Consider the following 17991-nt stretch of genomic DNA (forward strand, 5'->3'; position numbering starts at 1 on the left):
TCTTGGTCAGCCTCTGGCACTCCCCTTAGACGAATCATATTCTCCATCAACTTACAATCTTGCAATATTGCTTTATCCTGCAATTTCTTGATAGTAACATCTTGGTCTTTTATTTTAGCTTCAATCTCTTCAGGGTTTTTTGCTGTTGCTTGGGACTCTTTTTTAAGTTCCTCAATCTTCTTCATAAATTCTTTCTTTAATTCTTCAGCACTAGAGTTGATTTCTTTGGTTATTTCTTTAGTTCATTTATTTTCACTGCCCATTATTAATTCCTTCATTGCCTTTAATAATCTTGTTTCCATAGCGTCCAATTGTTCTTGGACTTGTTTAGACATTTTCCCTTCTCTCACTGAGGCTGCTCTTAAATGTGTAACTCTAGATCCCAACTTCTGATCAGACATTACTGTCTGCCCATTGCTTATAAAGGGATCTTAGTTGGTCTCACCAATCCACAATCCAATGGTTGCATTCAATAGATTGGAGCCTGCCCTTTCCAGCAAGGCCAAAATCGCCATCCTAGGAGCCTCCTAGCTCCAGATATTAATTTTTAAAGTTCTTAAATCTCCCAAAATGGCGGCCGCAATGTTTTCAAGCCTCTGTTTTAAAAATTTTCCTTTTTCCCCTAGGGCTTAGTCTTTATTTCCAAATATATAGTCCAAACTGTTTCGCCATTTGAGGATGATTTGTATTGGTTTTAAATGTTTTTATAGTCCAAATCCAGTTTATTTTTAATAAAACTTTTGCCTTTCTATAATGGCCTCTGATGATTCTCTATGGTTCCTGGTTCTCGAATATACTCGGATGTTTGGAGGTTCCTCTTCTTTCGCCACTTGCTTCCTGACTCTCTGGCAATGAAGTCCTGTTCTCTATGATTATAACTCTCACGATACTTGAAGGAGTCGTCACTTCCTGCTTCGTCATGAGAGTCTGCAGCTTTGTTATGGCTGGGGTTTTTTTTCCAAACAGCAAGTATTTTTCTGCACTTTACTGCTTTCTCTTAGCTCCAAAAATTCCACCTTTACCCCCTTCCACTTCTCCTTAATTTCTTACTTTGACAAATAGTTCTGGATCTTAGCACTTTTCTTTAAACAGTCTTAATTTGCTCCCGGAGTGATAGATAAGAATCTTTTACCTTAGCGCCGTCTAATCTTGCTCATACCGTCCAGTTTTTCTTCAGAAGTTATTATAGTCTATAGAAGGCTGGAACCTTGATGAGTTTAAGTCAATTCAATGACTCCAGAGATTCTTTGTAGACTATGGGATGCAATCTCTCATCGGGGGTTCTTCAAAGCCGAAAAAAAACCCTCCTGGGGTCTCTCGTCAGCCAAAGTCTCTCCCCTCTAAATAACAAGCATGTCCTAGACAAGTTCCTTTACTGGAAACAGGTAGACAGCAGGCATTAAAATGCCTTTTATGTCCAAAAAAAAGAACTCGTACTGCCCCTCTGTGAGAGACAGGTCAGCTCACCATGTTCCAACCCCGGAAGCCATTTCAAAAATAATTTGGTGCCAATAATACATTCCAGTAATTTCAGTAATTTTATTGGTTCTAGCCCAGTTTTCCAGCCTGTCAAGGTCATCCTGTATCCTGTTTCTGTCTTCTAATGTATTTGCAACCCCTCCCAATTTAGTATCATCTGCAAATTTAATAAGCATTTCCTCGATTCCTTCATCCAAATCATTTATAAAGGTGTTGACCAAAACAGGTCCCATGATAGATCCTTGAGGCACTCCACTTGTCACTCCTCTCCAAGAGGATGAGGAATCATTCACAAGCACTTTTTGGGTGCAATCTGTCAACCAGTTACAGATCCACCTAAAGGTAAAAGTATCTAAACCGCATTTTACCAACTTGTCAACATGGATAGCATGTGGAACTTTATCAAAAGCCTTTCTGAAATCAAGATAAACTATGTCTACAGCATTCCCCTGATCTAGCAAGGTAGTCACTTTCTCAACAAAGGAGATCAGGTTAGTCTGACATGACTAGTTCTTGAGAAACTCATGCTGGCTCTTAGTAATCACAGCCATCCTTTCTTAATGTTCCAGGACTTACTGATGATTTGTTCTAAAAACATTCTAGGTATAGACGTCGACGGGTCGGTAGGATCCTCTTGTTTCCTCTTCTTGAAGATGGAGACAACATTCACGCACCTCCTATCTTCCAGCACCTCTCCAAGATTTCTCAAAAATAATAGCCAGAGGCTCAGAAATTACATCCGCAAGCTCTTTTAAAACCCTTGGATGCAGTTCATCTGGCACTGAGGACTTAGTTTCATTTAAACAAATGAGGTGTTCATGTACTACCCCTATGCTGATCCTAAGTTGGAACTTCATACCCTCATTATATGTTCTGTTTTTGCCGTGCTGAGCACTGTTTCCCTCAGAAGCGGAGGAAAAGTAGGAATTGAGCAATTCTGCCCTCTCTTCATTACCTGTTACAATTTAACTTTCTTGCCCTCACAATGGGCCTACCATGTCCTTGGTCTTTTTCTTACCGTGAACATGAGAAAAGGCTCCTTTTATGTTGTTTTTAGCATCTTTGGCTAGCCTAAGCTCATACTGAGCTTTAGCTTTCCTAGCTTTTTCTCTACAAGCATTGGTGATTTGTTTATATTCATCCTTGGTTATAGACTCCTTCCAATTCCTAAGGGAGTCTTTTTTTATTTCTCAAGTCTTAAAGCTGTTTATGGAGCCACCTTGGCTTCTTCCATTTTTTCTTCTCATAGGAATCGTCTGTGATTGCGCCTTCAGTATTTCACTTTTAAGATATTCCCACCCCTCTTGAACCCCCTTCTTCAGTAGTATTTCTGACCATGGGATTTTACCCAGCATAGTTCTAAGTTACACTGCTTGCCTGCAATGTTCCCTCTAAGCTGCTGAGTCTTGTGAGCAAAAATTCTACTTTGTGAGCTACTGGCCTTAAAGTTCTGAGCTGCATAAATTAGTGTGCTCAGGGGTCATCCTTCCTGAGCTAAGACAAAAATGTGTGAGCTGGAGGCTAAAAATCTGTGAGCTAGCTTAAAGGGAACACTGCTTGCCTGTGGCATTCCGGATTCATTTTAAGGTGCTGGTCATAACCTTTAAATCCCTATATGGCCTGGGACCTATCTACCTTCAGGACTGCCTCTCCTCATATGTGCCCCAGAGAGCACAACATTCAGGGTCCCAAAATCATCTTCATGGACTGAAAGAAGTTCAATTTTCCTTCACAAGAGCCAGAGCATTTTTGACAATAGCCCCCGCTCTGTGGAATGCCCTTCCCAAAAACATCAGGGACCTCTGGGACCTGCCACAGTTCCGCCAGGCCTGTAAGACCAAAGTATAGTGTCCAGATCACGTGATGTGATGGTATCGCTTCACTCTGCTCTGGTAAGACCTCACCTGGAGTATTGTGTTCAGTTTTGGGCACCACATTTTAAGAAGGATATAGACAAGCTGGAACGGGTCCAGAAGAGGGCGATGAAGATGGTGAGGAGTCTGGAGACCCAAGTCCTCTGAGGAAAGGTTGATGGAGCTGGAGATGTTTAATCTGGAGAGGAAGCAGCTGAGAGGTGATATGATCACCATCTTCAAGTACTTGAAGGGCTGTTTTATAGACGATGGTGTGGGATTGTTTTCTGTGGCCTCAGAAGGTAGGACCAGAACCAATGGGTTGAAATTAAATCAAAACAGTTTCCAGCTCAACATTAGGAAGAACTTCCTGACTGTTAGAGCGATTCCTCAGTGGAACAGGCTTTCTCAGGAGGTAGGCTACGGGAAGGCCTGGATATAAATTTGATAAAATAAAATACAATAAGTTTTTCAAAGTTTGCCTTTCTGAAGTCCAACCTGTAAGTCTGACTACGTATAGCTTTTCCCTTCCCTAAGACTGTAAATTCCAAAATCACAAGGTCACTACTGCCCAGGGTGCCCACTATTTCCACTTCTTCAATCGATTCTTCCTTGTTGTTGAGAATCAAGTCCAAGATAGTGTCAGCGTAGGGTTCATGGACATTCCAACAATGAAGAGTCTCTTTTCATTTGAAAATAAGTATCATTTATTGGTTACATCAATGTTACTGCTACGAGAGGTCTTTGAAAGTGATAACATACAGAAGAAAGCTTTGGCATTTATGGACGAGGATCAAAGCATGGGGATTTAAATCATTCTCACAATACAGTTACTTTCTACTTCTAAGGGGTGTGAGCTAGCTAGCCACTACTGTTCCTCCTTCCGCCTGCTGGCCTTGTAGCAGCTGAGAACGAGCCGCATAACTTCTGCACTTCAAACATCTTTTACAACCGCTGGCGCCAAGCTCCCTTCCCCTCTGCTTTTCTCTCTAACATAGCTAAAATACTGTCACAGGTCAGGGGGTTAGTAGGCAACATATTAGCATAGGCAATGTGGTTAGTATCAATTTGAACACAAGCTGACAGATAGCAGATCCCCTTGTTTTGTTCTTCACTTTCCGGAAAAGGAAGTTGTCAGCAAGACAAGTCAGGAATCTATTTGACTTTTCATTTTTTAGCAGAGTTGACTTCTAACAGATGTCTGGGTAGTTGAAATCTCCCATGATCACTATGTCCCTTCCGTTGGAGAACTTTGCAATCTGTTGTAGGAGTATCTCAATCAAGACCTCTGCCTGGCTTGGTGGTCTATAGCAGACCCCCACCATAATATCACTGTTTTTTTCTTACTCCTTTTATTTTTACCCAGAGACTCTCAACTGAGCTGCCATGTTCAGATTCACATATTTCCTCACAAGTATATACCTCCTTCACATATAACACTACACTTCTGCCCTTTCTCATTTGTCTGTCCCTTTTAAATAGGTTGTACCCCTGAATCCTAATATTCCAGTTGTGAGTGTCATCCCACCAAGTTTCAGTAAGGCCTATTATGTCAAAAGTCTCCTTCCTGTATTAGGTCTTCCAGGTCCTCCTGTTTGTTTCCCCTACTCCGTGGATTAGTGTAGAGACATCAGAATCCATGTTTTATGCATCCTGAGGGTTTATTTTCCATACAAACCTGCTAGTTTACATCACCTAGCGTATGCGCCGCTCTCTGCAAATCTTTAATGTTCTTATCCCCAGTTTCTGGCATCATACGAGGCTTTGAATTATTGTCTCGCTCCCCCATACAATTTAGTTTAAAGCCCTCCTTATTAGGTTAGCAAGGCTGTTACCAAACACCCTTTTCCCTACCGTCGTAAGATGCAAACCATCTCCCGATAGATGGTCCTGGAGGTCCCTTTCAACTCTATGATTCTATGATTCTAATAGCCCAATTTGATTAATAAAAGAATTATCCAATCAATCCAAATCTTTAATGTAATCAAGAGGTATTCAATTAATTAATTCACTATCTCCTATACAGAATTAAAATACAATTTGGGGGGCCGCTATGTGATTTAATGGTGTATTTCTTCTGAACCAGTGCAAACATCATAAAGATCCATGAGAATTCATGGTCTGGAACCATGCATTTGTTCCATGGTGTTGTCGCTAAGCCGTAGAGCAAGCTATGCCCATGGACATCATATCTTATGGTGTGTTTATGGTATGTTTGGGTGACTGAATGCAAAGACTTTGAGGATCCAAGAGGATCTGTGCTTCAGGACCATCTTTTGGCAGAATGGTGTCATCATGAACTCATGGATCCAAGACATTTCTGATGTAAACCATGACCATCGTCATGATATGTGATATGATGGGGGTATTGGGGTCATCCAACGCAAAAACTCCAAAGATCAATGAGAATCCATGGTAAAACATGTTTTTACAGCGTGGCTTCTCAAAGAAAGTGTGGATGTATGCTTTCTGTGGTGCAAGTTGTGCCATGGATATGATACGTATTTGATGGTGATGTTGTGGTGACTCCAAGTAAAACGCCAGAGGATCCATGGGGATCCATGTTTCAAAAGCATATTTTGGCTCCATGTTGTTGACAAGAAGCTGTGGATCCATGAATTCTATGGTGCAAACCCTGCCCATGGACATGATATGTGACTGAATGGTGAGCTTGGGGTGATGCAAAGCAAAAATCTTGAGGATCTGTGAGAAAACATGCTTCAAAACCATGATTTGGCTCACTAGTGTTGCCACAAAGCCATCCATCCGTGATTTGTATGGTGCAAGATGTGTGGTGGCCCAAAGCAAAAATCATTAGGATCCATGGTCTGGAACCATTTTTTTGGGCCAAGGTGCTGCCATGAAGTCGTGGATCCATGATTTCTATGGTGCAAACTCTGCCCATAAACAGGATCTGTGATTTGATGGGGATGCTAGGGTGACCCAAAACAAATATCATGAGGATCCATGGTTCAGAACCTTGTTTTTGCTCTGTGGTTTTGCCACATGGATCCATGATTTCTGTTATGTGAGCTCTGCCCATGGGCATTATATCTGATTTGATTGTGAATTTGGCTGGACCAAAGCAGAAATCATGAGGAACCAGAAGGATCCGTGGTCCAAACACAAGCTTTTGGTCCTTGGTACTGCCACGAAGCCGTGAATCCACGATTTCTGTGGTGCAAACTCTGCCCATGGACATGATATGTGATTGGATGGTGGCTTGGGGGGATCCAAAGCAGAAATCATGTGGATCCATGAGGATCTGTGGTTCAAAATTGAGTTTTTGGTCCCTGGCACTGCCACGAATCCGTGAATCCACGATTTCTGTGTTGGAAACTCTGCCCATGGACATGATATGTGACTGGATGGTGATCTTGGGGGGATCCAAGGCAACAATCATGTTGATCCATGAAGATCTGTGGTTCAAAACTGAGTTTTTGGTCCCTGGCACTGCCACAAATCCGTGAATCCACAATTTCTGTGTTGGAAACTCTGCCCATTGACATGATATGTGACTGGATGGTGATCTTGGGGGGGGGGGGGGATCCAAGGCAACAATCATGTGTATCCAAGAGGATCCGTGGTTCAAGAGCAAGTTTTTGGTCCATGGTGCTGCCAAGAGCTGTAGATCCACTATTTCTGTGGTGGAAATTCTGCCCATGGACATGGTGATCTTGGGGGGGATCCAAGGCAAAAATCATGTGGATTCAAGAGGATCCGTGGTCCAAAACCAAGTTTTTGGTCCCTGACGCTGTCATAAAGCCATGGATCCACGATTTCTGTGTTGCAAACTCTGCCCGTGGACATGATATGTGATTGGATGGTGGGCTTGGGGGATTCCAAAGCGGAAATCATGTGGATCCATGAGGATCCATTGTTCAAAACCAAGTTTTTGGTCTCTGGTGCTGGCACAAAGCCGTGGATCTATGATTTCTGTGGTGCAAGTGCTGCCCATGGGCATGATATGTGATTGGATAGTGAGATTCGGGGGATCCAAAGCAGAAATCACGTGGATCCATGAGGATCCGTGGTTCAAAAAAGATTTTTGGTCCCTGGCGCTACCACGAAGCCATGGATCCACGATTTCTGTGGTGCAAACTCTCCCCATGGACATGATATGTGATTGGATGGTCAGCTTGGGGGGATTCAAAGCAAAAATCATGGAATCCATGAGGATCCGTGGTCCGATACCAAGTTTTTGGTCCCTGGTGCTGCCATGAAGCCGTGGACCCACAATTTCTGTGGTGGAAACTCTGCCCATGGACATGATATGTGATTGGATGGTGATCTTGGGGTGACCCAAAGCAAAAATCATGAGGATCTATGAGAATCCATGGTCCAATACCAAGTTTTTGGTCTATGGTGCTGCCAAGAAGCCATGGATCCATGATATTTGTGGTGCAAACTCTGCCCATGAACATGATATGTGACTGGATGGTGAGCTTGGGGGGAATCCAAGGCAAAAATCATGGGAATCCATGAGGATCCGTGGTCCAAAACCATGTTTTTGGTCCATGGTGCTGCCACGAATCCGTGGATCCATGGTTTTTGTGGTGGAAGCTCTGCTTATGGACATGATATGCAATTGGATGGTGAGGCTGGGGGGATCCAAGGCAAAAATCATGAGGATCGGTGGTCCAAAACCAAGTTTTTGGTCCATGGTGTTGCCACGCAGCCGTGGATTCATGATATCTGTGGTGCAAACTCTGTCCATGGACATGATATGATGGTGAGTTTGGGGGATCCGAAGCAAAAATCATGAGGATCTGTGGTTTGGAAACATGTTTTTCCACTGCTGTGGCACCACAGATTCGTGGAGACATGATTTTTCTGGTGCTGCGTGATGGTGGTTTGATTTCATTTCACCGTAAAAATCATATGAATTCATGAGGATCCATGCTTTGGAACCCTGTTTTTGCACTGGTGAAGCGCCATGAATCCGTGGAAGCATGATTTTTGTGGTCCTGCCTATAGTCTGACAGGATCTATAGAATTACAGTGGTTTAATTTCATTTCAATGTAAAAATCATATGAATTCATGCAGATCCATGTAGATCCGACTTTTACCCTTTTCCCAAGATGAGTGTTGGGAGAATATATTATATGGAAGCAGAAGGATTTGTTCCCTCAAGAGAAGCCTTTATGAATCATCCCCTGCAGACAACAGAAGGGTGGCACTACTTCTGCCCTTACGCACTTCAGGCAAAGGTCTGGCAGGGATTTGGTCATGCAGAGCCCCTTGCAGATGCAGAGAGGGAAGGGTTGCTTGCCTTAGCCAGCATAGAAGGGCACAGAGCAACCAAGCTATTACCTTTAGTTAGGCCAGGTCTCTTCTGTGCTATAGCAAGGCATCTCTGGATACTGGTCCTCCAATGCTGTTCTATATGTATTGGACATTTTGTAATTAACTGTCATAGGCTGCCAGCAGGGAGGGTCTGTTAACAGTGGCCACAAGCAATGTCCATGCCTCCTGTATGGTTGTCAGCCACCTTTTCACTTCCCTGGCTGTTGTGGATCCAGAGCCTCTTGGTGTAGTGCAAGGGTGTCAAACTCGTTTGTTATGAGGGCCGGATCTGACATAAATGTGACTTTGTCAGGCTAGGCATGAACGTCATAAAATATAATAACAAGTAGTGGAGGTATAAACTTTATAAAGGACACAAACACAAAGATTTTTAAAAACTTAAAATAAAACATGCTTAAAACATTAGCACTCATTGGTCTTAAAGGTGCCTTCTTTGTACCTCTCCCATGCAGTCCAGGGAACCGAGCAAAGGAAACCCTGGTTCTTTCCTTCCTTCCCCAGGGGATCAGGAGTGTGGGGGGGAGCCTCAGCCAGTAGAAGGGAGGCTTGGCTTAATAGCTCTGCTGCGCAACTGAGAGAGCTTGGCAAAGCAAGCTATCTTTCCCCCCTTCCTCCCCAAAGGGAGGAGCCTCAGCCAATGGAGAAAATAAAGATTTGCTCTGTAGCTCCTGTGCTATTGAGCAAGCCTAGCAAGGCAAGCTATGATGCAGAAGGAAGCAAAAGAGAGGGAGAAGGAAACAGATAACAGCCAGTTGCTCAGGGGCCTGATAGGAGCCCTGCGTGTTTGACACCCCCGGTGCAGTGGTTAAGTGTGTGGACTCCAGTCTGGGAGAACTGGGTTTGATTCCCCACCCATCTTGGGTCAGCCACAATTTTCACAGTGCCGTTCTTTGAGCCCCACCTACCTCACAGGGTGTCTGTTGTTTGGAGAGGAATGGAGGGAGATTGTAAGTAGCTCTGAGGTCAAGTGAAGGGTGGGGTATAAATCCAATCTCTACATTTCCCTGCTCAAATGTTTGAGTCTCACAGCCCAGTTTTGGGTCACAAACCATATATGTAGAGCCATTGGTTTAAGTTAACACTGCTCCATTGGATAAAATTGAGACATTATCATTTCTTGGTTGTGTGCAAAGTAAGTCTTGTTAATTAAAGTCAGTCAATACTTATTATGGTGAAAGACCAGTACAAAGCAAAAAAGAAGACATCAGAGCAACTCATAGATGTACAAGCAGTTGATGAAACCAAAAATCTTCCAAATATTTCCGTTTACAAATTACAATGTTACAAAATTATAAGAACATAAGAGAAGCCATGTTGGAGCAGGCCAATGGCCCATCCAGTCCAACACTCTGTGTCACACAGTGGTTTAAAAAAAATTGTGTGTGTGTGTGTGTGTATGTATGTGTGTGTGTGTGTGTGTGTGTATATATATATATATATATATATATATATATATATATATATATATACATATACATACACACACATACATACACACACACACACACACACACAAACACACTGTGGCTAATAGCCACTGATGGACCTCTGCTCCATATTTTTATCTAAACCCCTCTTGAAGCTGACTATGCTTGTAGCAGCTACCACCTCCTGTGGCAGTGAATTCCACACGTTAATCACCCTTTGGGTGAAGAAGTACCTCCTTTTATCTGTTCTAACCCGACTGCTCAGCAATTTCATTGAATGCCCACGAGTTCTTGCATTGTGAGAAAGGGACAAAAGTACTTCTTTCTCTACTTTCTCCATCCCATGCATAATCTTGTAAACCTCTATCATGTCACCCCGCAGTCGACGTTTCTCCAAGCTAAAGAGCCCCAAGCATTTTAACCTTTCTTCATAGGGAAAGTGTAGGTTAAATTCAACAGTTGGGCTGTTGTATTGGGCTGTTGGATAATTGGGCTGTTGCATAATCTGGCCATGGTTTTAATCTGAAATAATTTGCAGGGAGCAATGCTTTATCAGTTTGGAATTCAATGTCACTCAGTCTTTGCAATACCAGAGCTTTTGCTTCATTCAGGCCGCTGTCAAAAAGTTCTTCTGGATTCAGCCCAATGAATTTGACTTTTTCAATAATCTTAGCAGACCAAATAGGATAGGGGTCTGCAGCAAGTAAAAATGGGATTAGGCTCTTCGATTTTAAGTGTACTCTTAACCAAAAGCAAATTGCAAGTTTCCATATTTTTAACTGTACTCTGGGAAAGCCAGCTTACTGTCTTAAAACGGCATTAGAGGTGCATCTAGGGACTTAAACAATAATCTAAGGAATTTTTATTGCACAGTTTCTAGGGTTTTTACATTGCTGATTAGGCTGATTTGTAACCCGTAAAGTAGTTGGGGGAGAGACTTAGCTTGAAATAGTTTTAAAGCTGCAGGAATAAAGCCTGAGCCTTCTTTCCTAAAAAAAATCTAAGGATAGTATTAGCTCTCTTTCCTGCCACGTTTGTTGAAACTATCGTATGCAACTTAAAGCTAGCATTGTATAAAGGTGACACCTAAATATTGGGAAGTTTTAACCCATTCGATGGAATTACCATTGATCTTCCCATTAACTTTCCTGTATCGTCTAGTGAAGTGCATTATTTTTGATTTAGAGCAATTAATTGGTAATTGCTCAATGTTGCATTGTTCACTTAAAATTTTAAGGGCACATTTTAAGCCAATTTCAGTTTGTGACAAAAGGACAGCATCATCTGCATACATTAAGATTGATATTTTTTTCCCCACTTGACAGATGGGGGCATGGATATCAATTGCATGTAGAGATTTAGATCCAAGTGGGCAGCTGTGTTGGTCTGAAGCAGTAGAACAAAGCAATAGTCAAGTGGCACCTTTATGACCAACAGAGTTTTACTCAGAATGTAAACTTTTGTGTGCTCTAAGCACACTTCATCAGATGAGGAATGTAGAGATTGAATTAGGGTATTCTCATATATTTTAAATTTTAAAAAGCTAATTAAAATGTAAAGTTGCTTGTGATGGGGGAAATCATATATCAACATGAAGACTAATCTTTTTCTTTTTTCAATTCAGGAATCCATCAGGTGCTCTGTAACGCTGGACAATGACTCCTTATCCCCTAAAGCGTTAGGACTGAGCTTAGAATGCCAGGAATCATTTTTCTCAGACCCAATGACTACAAGCTCCTTGCTTGAAGATGAAGAGGATGAATGGAGTGGCACGTACCAGCCATTTGCTGTGGAGGAGGCTCACTTGGCCAGGGTTCTCAGTGTTTCATTAAGCAGCACCTTTGACTCTTTTTACTGTGACTCTTCTGATCTACCAACCCCTTCACCATGGCAGCTCAAAGAAAGTGACTGTTACCAAAATGACCCACTTGGAAAAGGAGACCGGGGCTTATCTCTTGATGAAGAAACTGTAGAAGATGGTTTTTATCAGCCTATGAAACCAAGCTATGAAGAAGTGAGGAGATTTATTGCTAACTCTCTTCCTTCCTTCCTTGCTTTGATAGAGGTCCAGCATGGACTTTTCTGCAAGCCAGCTGTGATGGCCAGAATTCTCAGTAGCAATTTGTTTTACTTCTTCCAATCCCAGTCTGGAATCGTCTGCCAGGCAAGGACTGAAGTCAGTCCAGTCTAAAAACTGCTCCTTTTATCCCTCCCTCCAGTTGTGTTCTGTAGCCTCTTACTGCTCTTTAGCCTTTGAGGGAATGAAGAACAGTGAAATGCCCATTCTTTTCTCTTGTCATCTCTGGTTTTTCATGATCAATTGGCTAAGAGGCTAGTGTTGTGGTTTGACTTTGAAAGTCGGCAGCATTGGCAGATACAGAACAAGTAACTTGCATTTCCTATTTCATTCTATTTCCAGAACAAATTTATTGTCTTCCCAATTGTGACCAAAGCATAAAAAGTGTGGGCACTATCAATAAAACCCCAGTTCACCCTACCTAATTGAATGTCTGCCAGTTATGAGCCATCAAAATATGGGAACTAGAAGTTTTAAATTAGCCTCAGATTAGCCATATTGGCTTGGGTACTGCCAGTTTGAGGTAAGGCTAAAGCATCTAGAGCAGGCGTGTCAAACATGCAGCCTGGGGGCCAAATCAGGCCCCCATAGGGCTCCTATCCAGCCCCCAAACATCTGCTTCCTTTTCCCTCTCGCTTCCTTCTGCATAACAGCTTGCTTTGTAAGGCTTGCTCAATCACACAGGAGCTACAGAGCAAAACCTCTATTTTCTCCATTGGCAAGGCTCCTTTCTTGGGGAGGAAGGGGTGGGGAGAGAGAGCTTGCTTTGCTAGGCTCTCTTAATCGCACAGCAGAGCTACTGAACCAAGCCTCTCTTCCTTTTATTGGCTGAAGCTCCTCCTCCTCCTGGGTCTCCTGGAAAAGGAAGGAAAGATCTTCCTTTGCTCAATTCCCTGGATACCATGGGAGAAATACAAAGAAAGCAACTTTACTCTGCCTGTAATACTTGAAATTGGAGTCACTGTATGAAATTGGTAGTAGATTATGGACAGACAAAAGGAAGTACTGTGTCACAAAATGGGTAGTTGATCTGTGAAATTCACTGCCCGAGAAGTGATGATGCCTACTAGCTGGAATGGCCTTGGGTTAGCCATAGCTCTGGCAGAGGTTGTCCTTGAAAGGACAGCTGCTGTGAGAGCCCTCTCAGCCCCACCCACCTCACAGGGTGTCTGTTGTGGGGGAGGAAGATAAAGGAGATTGTGAGCCACTCTGAGATTCGGAGTGGAGGGCGGGATATAAATCCAATATCATAATCTTCTCAGATGAATTTCAAAGGGTGTTGGACAGATTTATGGTAGATAGGTCTGTTGTTTGGAGAGCCAGTTTGGTGTAGTGGTTAAGTGTGCGGACTCTTATCTGGGAGAACCGGGTTTGATTCCCCACTCCTCCACTTACAGCTGCTGGAATGGCCTTGGGTGAGCTATAGCTCTGGCAGAGGTTGTCCTTGAAAGGGCATCTGCTGTGAGAGCCCTCTCAGACCCACCCTTTTACAGGGTGTCTGTTGTGGGGGAGAAGATATAGGAGATTGTAAGCAGCTCTGAGTCTGATTCATAGAGATGGGCGGGGTATAAATCTTCTTCTTCTTCTTCTTGGCTATTGATAGCCAAATGGGGACTCTAGGTTTTTTTGTGAGCTGTGTTTGATCAACCATTCATGAAAATGGAATGCTGAATTGCAGTATACCTAATTTCTGTCTGGTAGTCTTTGTCCAACAGTTCTCACATTAGCAATAATGCTTACAGTGACAGACTTCTGTTGAGGGTGTTCTCCCCCCTCCTTTTTTTGTAGCTAAAACAGGACAATTCAAAGTTGAAGAATAAGATCAGCTGTCTTCAAGCATTTTGTGAAGCTCAGGCAAACAGGTACTGTATCTAGTCAAATTATCATGAACGTAAAACAAAAAAAATTATATGATACAGCTGTAATTTACATGCAAATGAAAGATGTAGTCTTGCCTTTGAGTACATGCGGTTATGTTCTCAAACAGCTCCAACAAAATATGCTCCCATTGTAGTTGTAGCAATACCTGTGGTTTCCTAGGCCTTCGGAAAGTGCTTCACATGTGTTCGGTAGTGAGAGAGGCCTGGTATATTCTCCAGAATACAAAAGCTTGTTGAAGAGAACACTCACAGCCAAATGCACACTCCTTACTTTATTGTAAAACTAGGGTAAAAGAACTGGAAAGAATACTAGAGGACCACAAACTGAAAGAAGCCAAGGAGACCCGAGACTTAGAAGCTATGGTGCAGCAGGTGGAAGAGAACCTACAGCTGATGACTGTGAGTTGAACTGCATATGTAGTGTAAAGTAATGCCTGCACACAAGGAGCTGCTGAAGAGCCAACTCCCACAGAACTGTATTTGCTGCTGTCTCCTGAGCAATGTGCAGTTTTGCGGAAGATGAAGGGTCTGCTTCAGAGAATTAATATGCTGCCTCAAGGAAGAAGGCAACTTATTTTTTTTCTTCCATTCTCCTTTAGCAGGGTCATTACACTCCTCAGGCCATCCTAATCTGCCTCCTGGGCTACCCATAAACTTTCATCATGGCTTGAAAACAGCTGAGACATTATGGTTCAGAAATGAAAGCAATTAAAACAAACTCATCCGGCACTCATTTTTGAGGTCACCCCTTGTCCTCTGAGAGGGTTGGCACTCCTCCCCCCACCGAAGTTTGGGTATATGAAGTTACCTTTGCGTTTGGGAATTTGATCCACCTAGGTCAGTACTGCTTGCTTTAAAGCTGCTTGGGGAAGGATTTCCATAATTTTATTTTACAAAATTTATATCCTGACTTTCTGCCCTCAGAAGGGCCACTGATGCCGCCCATACTCACAACCAGCAAGGAGAGTTACAACCTTGAGGCACCTTTGGCTGCAGCATACATCCCATTGTTGCATTGTTTGTAGGCTGAATGTAAAATAAAAATCTTCATTCAGACAGAGAGGGAGGGGATTTGCTTAGGTTTCCCAGTCCTGCATTTCAACCACCAACACACTGGTTCCCCTGGCAGAGTAGCCCCCCTGATGGCTTGCATTTCTTAGGCTAGGAGCAGCTTGTTCCATTTCACCTGGCTGAATCCTCACCGCTGCCAAATATTGCTATTTTCTGTTACAGAAACGGGCTGTGAAGGCAGAAAACAGTGTCGTGAAGCTGAAGCAGGAAAATGCTCAACTTCAGGTACAAGTTTTGCCCTTCCTGCTGGGGTAGGAACTACAACAGTGAAGGAAGCACTCTGATCATAAATAGGTGTGAGCTGCATTGTGTATAGAGCTATATGTAACTGCCATTGCAGCTGTGCTTTTTATGCAAGCAGTTTCTAGTGTTTTGTGGGTTTATTGGGAAAGATTGTCTTTATATCTTAAATACCCTGCGACTTATAAATCAGCATCCCACCAGAAGACAGCAAGAACTTTTTTGCTTGGATAATCAACAAGTAGACTGGAAAAAAGTTGATGTTCACAGCAGTAGAACTTTTCTAAAGACAAAGACTAACCTAATGTCTCTCTCTCTCTCTCTTGGCTTGGCTTCGCGAACGAAGATTTAAGAAGGGTGCAATAGTCCACGTCTACTGCAGGCTCGCTGGTGGCTGACAAGACCAATGCGGGACAGGCAGGTCCGGCCACAGCGGCTGCATGGAAACGTCTGGTTTAGGGTTGGTGCTGTAGCAGTGCGATTCTTCCTCAATCTCCTTTTGTCCTCAAGACCAGCTATGCGTGCGTCCTCAAAGGAAGAGACAGCCTGGTGAATGGTGTGCCTCCATGCTTTGCGATCTGAGGCTAGGTCAGACCACTGGTGATGGTTGATGCGACAGGTGCCAAGGGATTTCTTCAAGGAGTCCTTGTACCTCTTCTTTGGTGCCCCTGTGTTTCGATGGCCGGTGGAGAGTTCGCCATACAGGGCAATCTTGGGAAGGCGGTGGTTTTCCATCCTAGAAATATGCCCTGCCCAGCGCAGCTGCGTCTTCAACAGCAGTGCCTCGATGCTAGTAACCTCCGCCCGCTTAAAGACTTCAGTGTTGGTCACAAAGTCACTCCAGTGGATGTTGAGGATGGTGCGAAGGCAGCGCTGATGAAAGCGCTCGAGGAGTCGCAGGTGATGACGGTATAAAACCCACGATTCGGAGCCGTAGATGAGGGTTGTCATCACAACCGCTTTGTAAACATTGATCTTTGTGCCTTTTTTCAGATGCTTGTTGCTCCACACTCTTTTGTGCAGTCGGCCAAATGCACGGTTTGCCTTTGCCAGCCTGTTGTCAATCTCCTTGTCGATCTTGGCATCTGAGGAGATGATGCACCCCAGGTAGCTGAACTGCTGGACTGTCTTCAGAACTGATTCACCCACAGTGATGCAGGGAGGGTGATAATCTTCCTGGGGTGCAGGCTGGTGGAGAACTTCTGTCTTCTTCAGACTAACTTCTAGGCCGAATAGCTTGGCAGCCTCTGCAAAGCAGGACGTCATATGCTGCAGAGCTGATACTGAGTGGGAGACGAGTGCAGCATCATCAGCAAACAGTAGCTCTCGGATGAGTTTTTCCATTGTCTTGGAGTGGGCCTTTAGTCGCCTCAGGTTGAACAGGCTGCCATCGGTGCGATAGCGGATGTAGACACCATCGTCATCATCTAGATCTACTGCGGCTCTTTGAAGCATCATGCTAAAGAAGATCGTAAAGAGAGTCGGCGCGAGAATGCAGCCTTGCTTTACACCTGTGCCTATTGGGAAGGGCTCCGAGAGGTCGTTGCAGTGTCTGACTTGGCCTCGCTGGTCTTCGTGTAGCTGGATGATCATGCTGAGGAACCTTGGGGGACATCCTAAACGTTCCAAGATTTGCCACAGGCCTTTCCTGCTAACGGTATCAAAAGCTTTGGTAAGGTCGACAAAAGTCACATACAGAGCCTTGTTCTGTTCCCTGCATTTCTCTTGGAGCTGCCTGAGAACAAATACCATGTCGGTGGTGCTCCTGTTAGCTCTGAAGCCGCACTGGCTCTCTGGGAGGAGTTCTTCTGCAATGGTGGGCACCAGTCTGTTCAGGAGTATTCTGGCAAGGATTTTGCCTGCGATGGAGAGCAGGGTTATCCCCCGGTAGTTGGAGCAGTCTGACTTTTCCCCTTTGTTCTTGTATAGGGTGATGATGATTGCATCGCGAAAGTCCTGTGGTAATTTGCCTTGTTCCCAGCAGGTGACAAGTACTTTGTGAAGTGAGCTATGTAGTACTGTGCCCCCATGCTTCCAGATCTCTGGTGGAATTCCATCAACTCCTGCTGCCTTGCCACTTTTCAGTTGCTTGATGGCTTTAACAGTCTCTTCTAGGGTGGGGATCTCATCCAACTCTGTTTTCACTGGTTGAAGTGGGGTGAGGTGGATTGCTGAATCTTGAACTACGCGGTTGGCACTGAAGAGAACCTGAAAATACTCCGACCACCGGTTCAGTATGGATGCCTTGTCTATGAGGAGCACTTGGCCGTCTGCACTATGCAAGGGACTCTGAGCCTGATATGATGGACCATATACTGCCTTCAGGGCTTCGTAGAACCCTCTTAAATCACCAGTGTCTGCACACAGCTGGGTTCTCTCTGCAAGCTTGGTCCACCACTCGTTCTGAATGTCTCGAAGCTTGCGCTGGAGGTTGCTACATGCAGCGCGAAAGGTTGCTTTTTCCCCAGGACAGGATGGCTGAGCAAGATGTGCTTGGTAGGCAGATCTCTTTTTTGCCAGTAATTCTTGGATCTCTTGATTGTTCTCATCAAACCAGTCCTTGTTCTTCCTTGTGGAGAACCCGAGGACTTCTTCAGAGATCTGCAGGATGGTAGTTTTTAGGTGTTCCCAGAGTGCTTCTGGAGAAGGGTCTGTG

The 17991-nt window shown here is 43.9% G+C and overlaps 1 protein-coding gene across 1 annotated transcript in view; it reads left to right on the top strand.

The window, feature by feature from the left end:
- The first annotated feature begins 11658 nt into the window (after positions 1-11658).
- The window catches only part of ENTR1 (endosome associated trafficking regulator 1), a 44367-nt gene continuing 38034 nt past the window's right edge, over positions 11659-17991 (top strand). Inside the window, exons 1-4 of the mRNA XM_060250660.1 lie at positions 11659-12081; positions 13933-14006; positions 14312-14423; positions 15258-15320. Of these exons, the coding sequence (XP_060106643.1) occupies positions 11659-12081; positions 13933-14006; positions 14312-14423; positions 15258-15320 (672 nt within the window). The remainder of the gene's footprint in view (positions 12082-13932; positions 14007-14311; positions 14424-15257; positions 15321-17991) is intronic.

Source organism: Heteronotia binoei, chromosome 12 (genome assembly GCF_032191835.1).
Source record: "Heteronotia binoei isolate CCM8104 ecotype False Entrance Well chromosome 12, APGP_CSIRO_Hbin_v1, whole genome shotgun sequence".
Lineage (NCBI taxonomy): Eukaryota > Metazoa > Chordata > Lepidosauria > Squamata > Gekkonidae > Heteronotia > Heteronotia binoei.